Source organism: Cibotium barometz, chromosome 19 (assembly GCF_041138505.1).
Source record: "Cibotium barometz isolate CiBa-2024 chromosome 19, ASM4113850v1, whole genome shotgun sequence".
Taxonomy (NCBI): Eukaryota; Viridiplantae; Streptophyta; class Polypodiopsida; order Cyatheales; family Cibotiaceae; genus Cibotium; species Cibotium barometz.
In genome coordinates this window covers 37,381,668-37,397,720 of record NC_141064.1, presented here as the reverse complement: position 1 = coordinate 37,397,720, position 16,053 = coordinate 37,381,668, and the positions used below count along the sequence as shown (strand labels likewise).

General features: G+C 39.7%; 1 protein-coding gene across 1 annotated transcript in view; it reads left to right on the top strand.

Moving 5' to 3' along the window:
- Positions 1-3,884, top strand: part of LOC147628541 (dolichyl-diphosphooligosaccharide--protein glycosyltransferase subunit 2-like) — a 55,008-nt gene extending 51,124 nt beyond the window's left edge. The window contains exons 13-20 of the mRNA XM_086813726.1: positions 622-711; positions 815-954; positions 1,208-1,319; positions 1,699-1,782; positions 1,946-2,026; positions 2,116-2,337; positions 2,477-2,599; positions 3,343-3,884. Of these exons, the coding sequence (XP_086669852.1) occupies positions 622-711; positions 815-954; positions 1,208-1,319; positions 1,699-1,782; positions 1,946-2,026; positions 2,116-2,337; positions 2,477-2,599; positions 3,343-3,459 (969 nt within the window). The 3' untranslated portion in view covers positions 3,460-3,884. The remainder of the gene's footprint in view (positions 1-621; positions 712-814; positions 955-1,207; positions 1,320-1,698; positions 1,783-1,945; positions 2,027-2,115; positions 2,338-2,476; positions 2,600-3,342) is intronic.
- Positions 3,885-16,053: the final 12,169 nt, after the last annotated feature.

The window sequence follows — 16,053 nt, the reverse complement described above, 5'->3', positions numbered from 1 at the left end:
GGAAGCTGGGGAAGGAGATTTTCCCGAAGAAAAATCTTCAGGAACTTGTCATGGAGAACCTGGTACGTCTATGAAGCCCTGGCCCACCGTTTGGGCAGTTGTTGGGATGTAAATCATCGCACATTGTGCGTACAAATGGGAAATATAAAGAGAGTATTAATGACAAATGGTGCTGCCCCAAACTTAGCCAAGATGAGAGAAAGAGAGAGAAAAAGAGAAAAAGAGAAAAAAAGAAAGACGAAGAAACTAAACGACACATACACAAGGATAGACTAGCTGTATGGCTATCATATCATCATTATCAGCAACATTATCATAGTGAGAATCATAGTGATGGATGCATGTGCAAATACATCTCCATGTCAGTACAAAGGAAACTCATGTGTGGTGGTGTTATGATAGTGAGAATCATAGTGATGGATACTTGTGCAAATAAATCTCTTTGTCAGTACAAAGGAAATTTATGTGTATGTGGTGTTATCCTCATTCATCCAGAATAGCTAGTATAGGGGAGTCTATGTGTGTGTGTGTGTGTGTGTGTGAGAGAGAGAGAGAGAGAGAGAGAGAGATAGAGAGAGAGAGAGAGATTATGTTGTGGAAACCTCTTCTATATTCTTTCAGGTGCTTGAATCGGATGCTAACAATTTTATTCACCGATTAGATCTGGTTAACAATAAGGTAGATTTGGGTACATATGATCTCACTTTCGAGGTAAGATATTGCTTTTGTTGAACTTTTAGCCCTTCTTCAGAAAATCACATGACCATGAATTTATAGTCTCTGTGGTCTGCATGAAATTGTGGATTGTGTGCAGGTCAAGCCGATAGAAGAAGGCAGATATGCTGTTGGTGGCCTTTATAGTCGGCCAGTTGTAGTTACTGGTGTGGCTTCCATTGTGGACGTGGAAGTAGGTGTGCTTGATAGTGACACAGGGAGCCCAGATTTTATGAAAAGGTATGGTTGATTGTTTGGCTGTTGTCATGAGACCAAGGCTATTTACACACTTATTGCGGGCAGCAGTGGGCAGGGGGACAAACTTATGGATGGGCAATTTTTACCGGCAATGATTTGCCTTGCCTACCCATCCGGTAGGTGTTCACCTGTGTATGTGGCCTGCAATCAGGTGGAAAGAGCCTAATTTGTTATAATGGGAAAGAATTCTTGTCCAGTATGGGTTTAAGTTGGTGTATGCCTTATATCTCAACAGGTGGAATCCATCAACCAAGGAGGTGGTCTCCCTCTTTGCGACCCACCTTCAGAAACTCCATTTTTCATTGAATGTCCTCTCCCCTCTCAAGGAACCATTCAAGCCGCATCAGGTGCTTCGCTTTTTCCAGAATGAACTTTTTGGGTCAAAAAGCTGTGTGGATCCTCTCGAAGGATTGTTCAGGTGCTGTGGCTTTGGGCTGCCTTTGCAAAAGAAGGGCATAGGAAACTATTGGATTTTTGGCTATCAATTGGAAGAGTATATTACATAATTTATAAATGGTTTTTGGTTTCTCTCTCTCTCTCTCTCTCTCTCTCTCTCTCTCTCTCTCTCTCTCTCTCGCGTTCCCCTATCCCCCCCTCCCTGCTCTTTTTTTTCTTTCTATAGAGAATACATTGGTTAATATAAACCTAATCATATGATAAGTAGTTAATAACCAAAATATTTAATCAGTTATAAGTGGGCTTATTCTTTGATGGCCTTTGGTATAGGTCTTTGTGAAGTTGAAGCATGAGAGCAAAGCTGAGCATCTGTTTCTATTGAAACCAAGTGGAAAGCACTTGGAGCTGAGTCTGGTATGATATGCTTTGTTTCATTAAATTGCACAAGCTCTAGCTTTAAGAGATTCTATCCTGTGGAAGGGAGAGTTGGGTCAAAGGTTGTGTTGTCTGTTGGCCCCCACACTGGTCTAAAAGTCCAGCAAGGTGGTAATCCTTATATCTTATACTTGTGATGCAGGACCTCCTTGGTCTTGTTGAGAAGTTCAATTACCTATCTGGCGTGTACACAATTGAATTAATCGTTGGAGACGTTTCTATGGTAAAATATCTATAAAGTGACGTATGACAAGGCTGTTCGAGCTTTTAGTCTTTGCTTGGTTGGGTTACAATCATTGCTGTTTCTTGCAGGAGAATTCAGTCCTGTGGAATTTGGGAACTGTGGAACTGGACCTACCCGAACCCCCTGAAGGCATAGAAAAGCCTAACTCAATTGCAGATTTTGTGTCGAAGTATGGGCCCAAACCAGAGATTACACACGTGTTCCGCCCGGCAGACAAACGGGCACCTCCAACACTGTCAAATGCATTTTTGATCCTCACTCTTGTGCCTCTATTAGGCTTCCTTATTGGAGTAATCCCCTATCAAGGCCTTACGTACAAATTACTTTTCAAGTGGACATGTTTGTGGATGTTTGTTTTTAACCTTTTTTAAACCATCTTCTAGCATTTTTTTTTTCGGAATCCTAACTTAGCCTTTTATGCTTGGGTAGCTTAAATTGCTGAACACAAATGCCAAGAGCTTCCCCACATCAGGGGTTCCAATGGTTGCGGCTCTCATTTTCCACACAGGAATTGCAAGTATTTTAGGACTTTATATCCTGTTTTGGCTAAAGGTCAGTGACAACTGAAACTTGCATTTTTGATTGACTGCATATCACAAAAAGATTCAGTCTTGACATGGTGGCATGTAAAGGTGGGAAAGAAACTACTCGTTTTAAAATGGATTTATGTGGGAGTCTTATGTCCTGATTATTGTGACATGGGATGGTGCGGAAAAGGCGTTGCCATTTCCATGGCTGCCTTTCCTTTCAGCACACTAAATGAGACATCTTTTTCCCCCTTCTTCTCTCTTTTTTTCCACTTGAACATAACCTTGGGAGGTTTATGGGGAGGAGGAACCTCTCCACTTGCTGTAGTGGAAGATACCGTCTTCTTTATGCACACTGCTTTGGGAATCCTGAGAAAGCATTCTGGAACCCTGGAGCATGAGAATTGAGCTTGTATGGTTCATGAAAGCTATACACCCTCTCTAGTTATACCCCCTCTCTACTCTCATCCAGAAGCTTGTTCCTTTGTGTCTTTCTTTTAGTTTCAAGTTGGACCTGAAGGATCTCTTTTTCTCTTTCTGGATGGATTATGAGAAAGTGGTTTGGGTAATGGGTACATTGAACTCCAATTCTCAACACCAGTCTTTGGTTGTTAGTAATGCACATGGTCTGTGGACAGGGGTTTTTAGCTTAGTGACTAGTAAATATAAGTCTCTGTTCGTTGAGAAGGCTGCATGATGTGATTGAATTTTATATGCTGTTGAGGTGCTGCTACAGTTCTAACATTCATTTATTTCTTCTTGTTGCAGTTTAATCTATTCCAGACTTTGAAGCTACTTGGGATCCTTGCGACGTTTATAACTGTACCAGGTTATTATCTTTTGTCACATCTGGCTGATTCATCATCAAAGATGAAAACTGCATGAGTCAGAGGCTTCTGAAGGCAGGATAATGGCAACTTGAGCATGGAAGAAAACTTTTCAGGCGGGCAAAGAGGATGAGTCTTTTGTGAAGCCTTGTGGGGACCATTGGCACATCTTATAGAACCCTTCAATTTCTTATCATGAATTTTTCTGTAGCATGGAACTTGAGGGAGAAAAGTTTCATGTTATAAAGGAGAGAATGTATGACCAGAGAGAGTAGACACCGAAGACGGCAGCCTGTTTTTCATTGCTTTTTAAGGCTTAGTTGTTATGTGTTGGGCCTATCTTAATGTGGAGAGTGCCTGGCCGAATATCAATTGAGCTGTGTTCAAGCCATGTGGACATACGCTCCAGACATCGTTGACAGCACACCTATATCTCCTTTTATACGGAAAGACAGAAATTAAGTGGGATTGTAAACCATCAAAGTCGCTCATATTTCAATCTCTTATGTGCGCTATGAGACCTACCCTCATCGAGCAACTACGTGTATTTTTGATTTGATATGATGATACGAATCAAGCGACATGCAGGTGTGTTCTTAGGGTTTCCTGGCTGCACAATAGCACCTTTTCTTAAGTGGAATTGAAGGAGTGGGAAGGAGTAGGAAAGGGGCATATGGGGAAGCTGTTCTGGTGAAAAAGTGGATTTGCATCACAGGCAATCCATTTTCAGATGGAGGAAAAGCTTCCCCGTGCCCCTTCCTGGCTGCCATCATGCTTGTTGGGTGTGGTGATTGAACCTTAAAACAGAAAGAGGTTGACAACTTAGCATTCCTTACAGGGATGTAACGCATAATGGCCTAGAGCTTTGCCACTCTCTTTTCCTGAATCCGAATGATGATGCTCTCATTTGACCAATGGCAATTCTCATCGCATGATACATATGTCTAGAGAGAGCTAGGTTTTTGAACAAAATTATCCTTTGTAAATCTCAAGAAGTACTATCTATAGCAGTGAAGCTTCCTAGGAAGCTTTGATCGGATCAAGTAGGTCCGATTCGTGTGCAACATGATCAAATCTAGATGGACGATTTAGTTGATATCTTGTTGAGAGAAATCCACAAGGACTCCAGGCTATATATAGCCAAAGGGTCCATCTTCTGCTGTGTCCTTTTCTTGTGCAAGGTCTCTAGAGGTGACCCATCTAGTACTGTGCTTGTGCGCACCATGATGCTTTCGTGTGCAAGGTCTTTAAAATCTCAAGAGGCCATCTTTGTCTTTTGGAAGAGCGAAGACCATTAACGTTGCTCCACAATGTTAGCCAATATGATCCTTATGTGGCACCAAAGGTGCGGCTAGGGAGGCATATCCTCTCACCAGATCATGGTGAAAATAAATATTTTGAAGGTGACTAGCTAGATTGGATCACCTTGGTAAGAGGAAAGACTTCATCATATAACATAATATCTAAAATCATATTCTTGGTTTTACCAAGATTAACTATAAGAGATCCATCCTCTCATAGAAAGACTAAAGTACATCCAAGTGTCTGCAATCCCTTATACTATGTTGTTTGCAATAGAAGAATAGATGCTATTGTTGTATTAGTAGCTGTGATGCTATATCCCCAACTTGTTAATGAATGTCGAGATGTACAATTTGAGAAGAGTTGAAGAGAGTGGCCAAACTTGTTTGACCCAAATCATGTTGGTGATCCCATTGCATACACCTCTTGTGGTGCTCATCATATGCATCCAATCATTTAATGTTTATCAACCCCATATTATCCTTGAATGGACAATGAAGCTCTTGGGGGGAACTTGGGCCTTACTATGAAGGTGATGATACTAACATGGTATTACGTGTTGTACGCAAGTTCCAAGAGGTAACAACAATCTTAGATGGTGGGGCATGTGAAACAAGTATTATTCCAAAACTTTGGAAAACATCCATGGAGGAAGCAAATTTGGTGGTAAGATGGAACCACAACACACTTCTTGAGAGAACAAAAAATCAAAACCTTTGGAATAAGTTTTTAATGTACTTTTGTGGTATGAGTACATGATTTTGTAGAAGAATGTCACACAATAGTTAGAACAAATTCTTTGAATGTGTGCCAAATGTGAACACACCCTGGAAGTGGTTGTAATAGTTGAAAGATGGTTCTATTGAGTGAAAATGCACAATTTTTAAGTGGACTATGAAAATTGGATGCATCTTTTGGCAATAATAGATATACTTCCAAAATCTAGAGGGACTTTGAAACAAGATCAGGATGGAAAATAGCACCTCTATGTATTCTTGATGTGGCCAAACTCTTTTGAGTCTTTAAAATCAATAAATGTGATAGAGAGCATTTTGCAACTTAAAGGATCACATCCACAATCATCTACCAAACCTAAAAAAGTCATCAAAGCAGAATTCTAGGGATTTCACGAAACCAATGTGCAAATTGATTTGCATTGTCTACACCATCATGTTGAAACCACCCATGCACATGAGGCTTCTTGTCTACATTGGCGAAATCTAACTTTAATAGATTTGCAAATCAATCAATTTTGTAACCATTGATGAGGACATGAGATCCAAACACATGAGAAAGAAAAGACCAAGCTTGAAGCAAAAGCTGAAGGAGGAGCAAAGCTAAAAAAAAAGAGAAGGATTTTTGGCAAGTTTTAGAATGGTTTAAAACCTGTGAGTTGATTAACATGTCTTCTTAAGAAGAGTGGTGATGGGGGGAACTTGATATTTCTTGCTATGGTCATTTGAGTTTAAAGAATCCAATCTAGCACATGTCCTTGAAATGATCCTAAATCCACATACACTGCTAAGGACTTGACGATAAAAGAGAAAAAGGATATTTTCCAAGTTTGCTTTAGTTGAAAGCATATGGGGGAAACGTGATATTTCTTGTTATGGTCATTTGAGGTTAAAGAACCACGTCCTTGAAAGGATCCTAAATCCACGTACACTACTAATGACTTGAAGATAAAAGAGGAAAAGGAGCTTTTTTTGCTTTAGTTGAAAGCATATGACAATAATAGTGAAATATACAATTCCTATCATTGAAGGAGCACAACTAATAAAGCAACACCCTTTTTCACAAATAGTGAAAGAGGAGCTTTAAAAGCTTATTGATGCAAGTTTATCTACAAGATTGAGCATGGGTATCACCTATAGTGATTGTATGAAAGAAAAATGGTAAGTTTTGAGTCTGTGCAAATCTAAAAAGGATCAATGTAGCCACAATTTCACATCATTGTCTGTGACCACACATAGAGCATGCTCGACAAAGAGATACAACAAAAATGGCTTATCCAACATAGGACTGCTTTAATAGAAGGGAATGGGGATTGCACACCTATAACCTATAAAATCATGCCAAATATTCCCACAATATATGAGTATAATTTACCAAGGTTTATCTTTGGAGATTCTTTGAAGGTTCATTGGTGATCTTTGTGCCAACTCAATTTGGAAAGAACATAAAGTCTATTTGTGAAGAGTTAGGTTGGTTTTATTTCAATCGAATCTCACTCAATACATTGTATATCAATTTTGGGTAAAAAATGGAGTAATCTTGGAGCATAAAGTCTCAAAAATTGGTATTTCTAGTGGTAACAATAAGGTTCCATTAGTATTGAAGTTATCTCCTCTAAATGATTATAAAGTGGTGTAACACTTCACGAATGAGACATGTGGGTTATTGTAAATGGTCTATAATCTTCTCTGTTGATCTTACCAAACCCTTGTAAAGGTTGTTGATTGTGTTTAAATGGACAAAAAGAATGGTAATATCTCCTTGTGATAGCTAGAAAATTGTACAAGAGAGGTAAGGATGGTATATCACATTGATGTGTACGAGAGGATGAGCTTATCTCAATCCTTAAATAAGAATATTGCAAGCATAGATGGAGAACATAATGCCACAAAAACCATAGCACAAAAGATCATGTGAGCAAGCTTATGGTGGGCGGCCAACTTTATTTGTTGATGTGCAGCTAAACTTTGTGAAGTAGTGTGATGAATGGTAGGGACATAATGCCCTTAACCCTGATTATTTTCTAACACAACCATTTGAGAAGTGGGGCATTGATTTTTTTGGTTTAATTAGTCAAGTTGTAAAAACCACACAAGAGAGGTATGCTGCTACTAAATATGTGACACAAATAGGTAGAATCAATGTGAGCCACACGTAAGGTTAATACAAGAACTACGACTAACTTCTTCCAGGAGAACATTATTTCTAGGTCTGGGTATCCCCTTAAATTGGTTTTAGTGATAGAGGATCATTTTTCATTCTGAAGTAGTTAGATTCTTGCTAGCAAAACTTTTGGTGGTGCATCATAAATTCACACCTTAGTATCGTAAAGCTAATGGGTTAGGTAAGAGCATTAACAAGATGCATGCTATACAAAAAAGGCGGAAGGCAATAGAAGCAATTGGGAGCATAGATTAACATTAGCACTTTGGGCTTATTTCATGGCATATAAAAACCAATAATACTGCATTAATATTTCATTTGGATTGGAAGCAACATGCCAATGTTTACATAGCAAGTTTGACCACTAGTTTTGCCTCTTCATGATCCATGCATGGTAGATGCCATATTGATCTCAATAACTCAGACCTTTCCTCATAGTTTCCCTTATCTCAATTTCACCTCACATTGTGCTCTTCATTTCAACTTTATTTCTTACTTCTTCTCTTTTTTTTCTTTCTATGGGTTTGGACAAAGCATATTTTGTGTTAAATGGATAATAGTACTTCAACATGTTGCCATTGAAAAGGCCTTCCATTTTAGTTCCATCAAGGACTTTGATTCTTGTTCCATAACCTCAAAGATAAGAAGGGTCCACATCTTTAAGATAGGAAGGGTCCATATCCACTAGATCTCCTTCATTTATGTGCATATCCTTGAGATTGTTATCAAACCACTACTTATTCTGTAATATTTTCAAGATTATTCCATGGAAAACCTAAGTCTTGTTTTATCTAGCTTTTCTATGCAATTAGTATTTCAAATATGTGTTTCTAATCATGTATTCTTAGAAAAAACTCCTAAAATTGGGCATGATGTACTCCATTGGCATGGTGCTTCCAATCCTAATGTGTTTATAATCATGTATTCTTGGACAAAACATGCAAGACTGGTGATGATGTACTCCATTCAAAATTTGACCAAGCGAGAATTAATTGGGTTGCAAGGATTACTTGCACTCATGTCATATGAGACTCGGTGTAAGATTCAATAAATCTTTTATTCCACATTGAAAATAATCCTAGGGAAGGCAAGTTTATATTATGGAGTAGGTTTGATGCATGAAGAGATATTTATCGGAAGAGGGTGGATGGGCAAGTGTAAATGCTAGATCCACTAGAAAAGAGGTCAAGCCACCATCAAACTACCTGCTTGATATAAGGGACCACCAAAAAACAAAGCCTCACTACACCCAATTCTAAGAATGTAGCCCTATCATTGACCTTATCATTGACAACCAATGTGCCTTCCTCTATACCCATTTGTCCTCATCAACCTCCAATCTTCAAACTCTTAGAGTCCACTCCCAAAACCTAGAAAATACAAGCTTGTCACCACAAGGAGCGGAAGAGATTCCTAAAAAACTCCTTACGGCTCAAGGATTCTACAAAGTTTATATATATATTTCAAAAAGAAGGATTAAAAGATTTGTTAAGACCTTGCATAGGTAAGGATACCAACAATCTTGCTACCTCAAAAAAAGGTAAGCAGAAGTTGTGAAGGTAGAAGTGCATATAGTTTCTCAAATGAAGGAACCAAACTCACATGCATCAATAAGTACCAATACTTTAAGACATCACACCTTGTGATACCACAAAGAAACAGATATAAAAGAGGAAAATCATGCTAATTCAAGAGTTTTTTACAAGAATCCCCTATGCTATCCCCACATTACCCTCACCAAGAGGATGACCATACCCATTGGAAATGGAGGCACACTCATCTGCTACAATTTGGAGGTATCATGTGTTGCAACAAGTGTCACATATAGATACACAATTTACTCCATTAAATGTAAATCAAAGCGGCAAGTCAAGAAGGATTTAATCTAAATGGCATAAAAGCAAACCTATACCATCAACAACTCTACCTTTCGCATGACATGGATGCTAAAGAAAGCATAGTGATGGAGAAATGTCAAAGAAAACAAAATGATGGAGAAACATCAAAGAAAAAATAGTGATGAAGACGTGTCGTGAGCTCCAAGTACAAGGATTGGGAGTTACCAAAGGAAACTCTTGGAAGCAAGCTTACACGAAGCCAAAGAAGACCCAAAAGGTACAAATTATATAATTCTAGATAGAAAAGAACTAAGTACATTTACATTTCCATGCATAGAAATGCGTTCCAAGTTTCTATGCATAGAAACTTGGAACGCATAATGTACTTTTCCATGCATAGAAATGCATTCCAAGTTTCTATGCATAGAAACTTGGAACACATTTCTATGCATGGAAAGTACATTTACATTTCCATGCATAGAAATGCGTTCCAAGTTTCTATGCATAGAAACTTGAAAAAAAAGTTTGCATATAAATTGGGCAAAAATCTATGGATATAGTTTTGATTATATTTTATGGAACTACTTAATGAGTTTTTACACATAGAAATTCATAGTTTTGATTATATTTTATGGAACTACTTAATGAGTTTTTACACATAGAAATTCATCAAAGGCTACATGGAAAACTTAGCCTTCATTAAAATTTGCATGGAAATTCCAAAAGTAGCAACACGTAGAAAGTTGGATATGCACATAGAAATTGTAATATATACGCATGGAATTTTGCACATAGAAAGTTAGATATGCATGTAGAAAGTTGCATATACACATAAAAATTGCAATATATTTACACATGTAATTTTGAATATTTATGAATAGATATCTACATTTCTATGTAGAACTTGTCATAGACTTAAAAAAAGTAGAACCCCTCATTTCTTAGTATAGATAGAAATGGGAATTTCACCCAAGATTTGTCAAGTTTTCTCCAAAGCTTTGCAAATATGGACTTTCTTCTTACAATCACTCTATTAATTGTACACTCATAGTAGGTAGCACCGCTTGGTATCACTATCCTAGGCAGCTACATTTTTTTTCTCTTTTTTCTTTGTTTTTATCCTTTTCCAAGTTAATAATTTATTTTAATTAGCTATTATCATTTCCCACTTGGACTACTACATAATTTCACACACACACACACACACATGCACACACGCACACATGCACACAAGCACACACGCACACGCACACACGCACACACGCACACACGCACACACACAGACACACTCACTCACTCACTCACTCACTCACATATACACACTAAATAAATAAATATACTTTCCCCAACTTTTGGAATTAGGAATGGATTCTTCATTTAGCCATGCATCTGGAGAAGAGGAAAAGCGTACTTTCATGAAACCAGAAGTGGAGTTAACTTTCACATGTCCAAGAGACTCCCTTTGATGTAGACTCGATCTAGGGTCATTGTTGGAAAGAAGCCCAATCAACTGTATTGTGTCAAATCATCCTCCTTAAATCCACCCACTCTTCGATCCCATTAAATGATCAAATCATATATCTTGAAATCCACCCAACCTTTGTTCCCATCAAGGGATCATGGAAGAATCTTTCTTTTATGAAAGCGAGGAGATTTGGGAAGAAAAGAGCCAAATTAACACTAGCATGGGTGGAAAAAACGAAAAACCGCTTGGAAATAGAAGACGATGTCATGGTCCTCCAAGCCCCAAATTTGCTAATAGGCTCAGTGTGAATAGTGCCATGAATTTTGTGAAAAGGGCATGGAACTATCCTCTCTTTAGGGAAGTTTCTAGTGGGGGAGCAAGAACAACACCAGGGTCGTCAAGGTTTGCCCCAACCCCAGCATAAGTGCATTAAACCATGTCGGATGGCAAGCCACTGTCCTCTAAGCCGCAAATTTGCTAACATGCTCAATGAATAGCACCATGAATTTCGTAAATAGAATGTGAAACTATCCTCTCTTTTTTGGGCAAAGCTCCAATGTGGGAGTGGGAGTAGGACCATGATCATCAAGGACATTCACCCCATTTGGAAGTGCCTCAAACCATGTCTGACACTTTTCCAAACTCCAAGTGGTGTTGATACCAAGTTGGGAATACCTCTAACCAACAGCCTAGGCCAAGTTACCCAATTACTTTCCTTCAAAAATCATGACATATCTCTTTTTTTGTAGTAGTATCAGGGGTAGACAACTAAAAACCCAATCTAAAGCCCAAATCGATCCTCAAGTATAGGCAGTGCACGTAGGAGCATCAATGCCCCTTAAAGGAACCCACTTTGATTTCACCATGGAATTGAGTTCTAGTTCCTCTCCATTAGTGTAGGCAACCAATTACCCAATCCAAAGGGTAATCCTAAACTGGTATGCAAGTATAAGCAGTGTAAGTAGCAGTACCACCTTGGACACTAGAGCCACAAAAGCAAGTTCTAGTTTCTCTCCATTTGGATGCCATTCGGATGAGGAACATGGAATGTGGGGAAAGGTAAACAATTAGCTCGAGGGAAAGTACCTTTTGGATCCTCTGTCAACCTCAAATCTTAGTAGTACGATCAATGCTATTACAAACTGCACAGCCCAACCCCATGGGACATAAAACTCAAAACCTAGAGACAAAGGGTTATGCACATTCCCTTAGGTTCTATCACCTCGTGAATACGACACAAAAGACATGCTAAGGATGAAATTTGAAATGGGAAGGAGGGTTGCTATGAATTAATAAACAAAGGCCAAAACTTGGCCAATCCACATCTCAAGGTTGATGATAAAATTTGGTGCAACTGGAGATCCCATTCACTGGAGAAGTTCGATCAAGTTTGCAAAGACATAGGAAGGATTGATGATCCACCCAACAAGGTCTCATCATATAAACTTTGACTTGAAGGCAAATCATGCCAAGTAAGGGCACTAAATCCACTTGAAAATGTTAATTATGATGCCTTGAGATATACTTTCATGGAGTCTCACCCAATGAGCCTAGATGGAGCCCCATCACTCAAAGATATAATCTCGAGCAAAATGAACGAGATACCATTAATTCCAGGATTGCTAAAGCCAAGTATCTCCATATGTGATGTAGTCTGAGGTTGGATGATCGATCGATTCATGATCTATCTCAAGGCTTCATGATTATCTCTACTACAGGTCTGGACAATATGTCTTGATGACTGTTGCACGAGACAATGGACCTACTAGATAATCTACAAGATAGGGATGTAGAAGTCACATCATCCAAATCCCCCACACAAAAAAGGAACCATTCCTAGTCAATGACATCAATACGGATGAGTTGGAGGACAATTTGCCCAACCATTTAGGCCACAATTGGTAGGGCCTATAAGGGAGCTAGTGGGATTTCTATCCCACGACCCATGGGGCTCATGGGGTGGCTAGCCTACACCAAGGTTTATGAATCTATATGGGGATAATGGATGATTGAGGCATAGTCTTGACCCATACCTAGGCACATTGAGCACTCACACATCGGGTAGGCATATTAGACCTCTCGTGTGTGGCGGGTAGGGGTTAAGGAGTGTTGCATGTCATGCTAGGGGAATGCCCTCCCTAACTTGTTGGTTGGACCCAAAGAGGAAACAAGGAAGCATGGAATAAAAAATGGTGGAACGGTGAGCTGAACCATGGCAGTCTTAAAGGAAGTTGAGCTGCAGGCTGGAACGGTGAGGTTGAGGTGGTCATGGAACCAGTATGGATGGCATTTGACATGAACTGAGCCACGAGTCACGGGCCATGTCTTATGCCGTGAGCTGGCATGAGTCACAACATATTTTTGCTATGTAAGAAAGACGTATCACTCGTCGACCTTGGGAGCCAAGGTTGATATGAATATGAAATGGAAAGATGGAAAATCTTGGGTTGGACTTATGGCCCAAGGCGATTCTTCAAACTTGGACCCCATCATACACACACACACTTGGTATTAGAGCAAAGAAAGTGCAGAAACGGCGGCGCTGTTTCAACGGGAGATCATGACATGCCAAGGAAAAAAAATGGCGAAGGGACTGAACATAGTCAAGATATGACTTCTCATGGTAGTGAGACCATCATGGCTTGTGAGCCAAGGCATGTACTCGTGCTAGCAGTTGTGAAGGCCCCAAAGGGAGGGTTGAACGCTGATTTTGCACTCGGAAAAACAAATCTTTTCATGGAAATTGGACATTGGCAGGATGACATCACTAGTAGGAGGCATATTCCACTATAGGATGCCCCCGTAAAGAGTGCCCCTGACGAAAGCCTTCTACTCATTTAATGTAGGCAAAAGAAGATGCATGATGACATCTCCTCTTGCCATCGAGCTTAATCGATGAGGGTGTCAATTCCATAAGGGGGGGTGGATGTAAGGGAGCTATTGGGATTTCTATCTAGGACACATGGGAATGGCTACTGGGATTTCTATCTAGAACTTATGGGGCTCATGGGGGTGGCTAGCTTGTACCAAGGTTCATGCATCTACATGCGAACGATGGATGAGAGAGGCATAGCCTTGACCCATACCTAGGCACGTTGAACACTCATGCACTGGGTAGGCACATTAGGTCTCTTGCGGGGTTAAGCAGTGCCACATGCCACGCTAGGGGAATGCCCTCCCCAACTTGCCAGTTGGACTCGAAGAGGAAACGGGGAAGCATGGAAGTAAAAATGGTGGAACGATGAGCCAAACCATGGCCATCGAAGGGAGTCGAGCCGTGGGCCAGAAGGTCCGGGCCGATGTGATCATGGAACTGAGATGGATGGCATTTGACATGAATTGAGCCACGAGAGCTACCAATCGTGAGACGAAATGAGACATACCATATTTCCACTGTACAAGAAAGATGCATCACACATTGAATGGCATTGGGAGTCGGGTTGAGATGAACATGAAATGAAAAGACAACAAATCTTGGGTCACTGGTTGGCCCAGGGTGGGTCTTCAAACTTCTACCCCTGTCATAGGGCCTACCCCTATGGAAAGCAACCTTGCACAATGGACATGCATATCTATCCCCATGAAGAGATATGGTTTGGTGCATGATTTTACATCGAAATCAAGATTGAACACTTTTATGCTGTGGATTGCCACACCATTACAAGAAGCATGATGTATCACATTGTTGTTACTAACAAGGAAAGCTGACAGGGTGGGACTCTAGCACGATAGATGCTCCTGGGTTTCTTTGGTACTAACAAAGGAACCCGATAGGGTGAATTCCAACACCATGAAAAATGCTCCTAGATTTAAGGCAACCATTAGTCGTGCCATCCCCAAGCTACCACTCCACACTGGTGCACATGCTCTCCCTTACCCAAGAGATATGCTAGACTACCATAGCTGCCATGCCTAGCTCTAGGATCACCATCCCAATCGGTTCCTCTAAGACCTTCACCACTACAATAATAATATGCTTGTACATGTAGAGAACCCAACAAGAGAGTTATAAGTCTTATGAGCAATACTAGTATGAATCCTTTGAAAATTTTAAATCACTAATTATAGGATGGTGGCATTAATACATATGGTTGAGCTAGCCTATATAAATGTTACTTAATTTATTATATCATTTATCTTCCAAGAATAAAGTGGCCTCCATGTTCAAAGTGGCCCAACTTAGTCCTTCTTTATTGATAATGTAGCTACTAGTTCACAAGGCAACACTCGAAACATTTCTCTCAACTAATCATCAAATAAATGACTCTAAAAATGTACATGTATTCCTCCTTGCCGCACATGCTTTGGTCCCCGTGTTCGTTATCGATCAAGAGTAAGTACAAAACCTTTGTACATTACATAATTGAGCTTGTATAATGTTTTCATGCAGGAACTAGATCGGTCTCACCCTCTCGATTAAATGTTTTTTTTTAAAATGTACATCACGTACAAAGAATGTCAAGCAACTTGATAGAACAAGGGTTGTATAGGGTAGAACAACTTGGGAGAAAGACAAGGTATCAAGGAGAAGGGATGGCATGAAGGCAAATGAAGCGCAAAATAAATACACTAAGGTTAGCTTAGAATAGTAAAATGATGTGTTAAGTAGTAGAATGGATCTTAGGATAATACAAGTCAATTAAGGACAACCATGAGACGTTCCCCTTTGTCTATTAACTTGGAAAAAAGAATCTTAGACATTGGGATGGTGAGTGGAGGGTAGCTATCACTAATCCGCTTGAGGTGGGGAGCGATTATGAGTATGCACATAAAATCCATCTTAGTAGCTGTGGAACGACCCACGTGTCTTAATCGGACAGACCTGGATACCCCACACAAAGGCATCATCCTACTCTAGGTTACTGTAGAAGAATGGATGGCATGCACTTATAATATAACTCTCTTTAAATTGAATTAAAGCCATGCCTTATAATATAACTCTCTTTAAATTGAATTAAAGCCATGCCTTACCATCCTTTGAGCTCGTGTATTCTGCATAATTTGTAGTTTTAGGAAGAGTTTGGACTGTGTGGATGTAGTAACATTTGTCCCAATTCAGAAATGTCGGTCACCCAACTATTAGATTTGCAACGCTAGGCAACTAGCCAAGGATTAGGTTCACATAACATAATAGATCTATAATTTCACT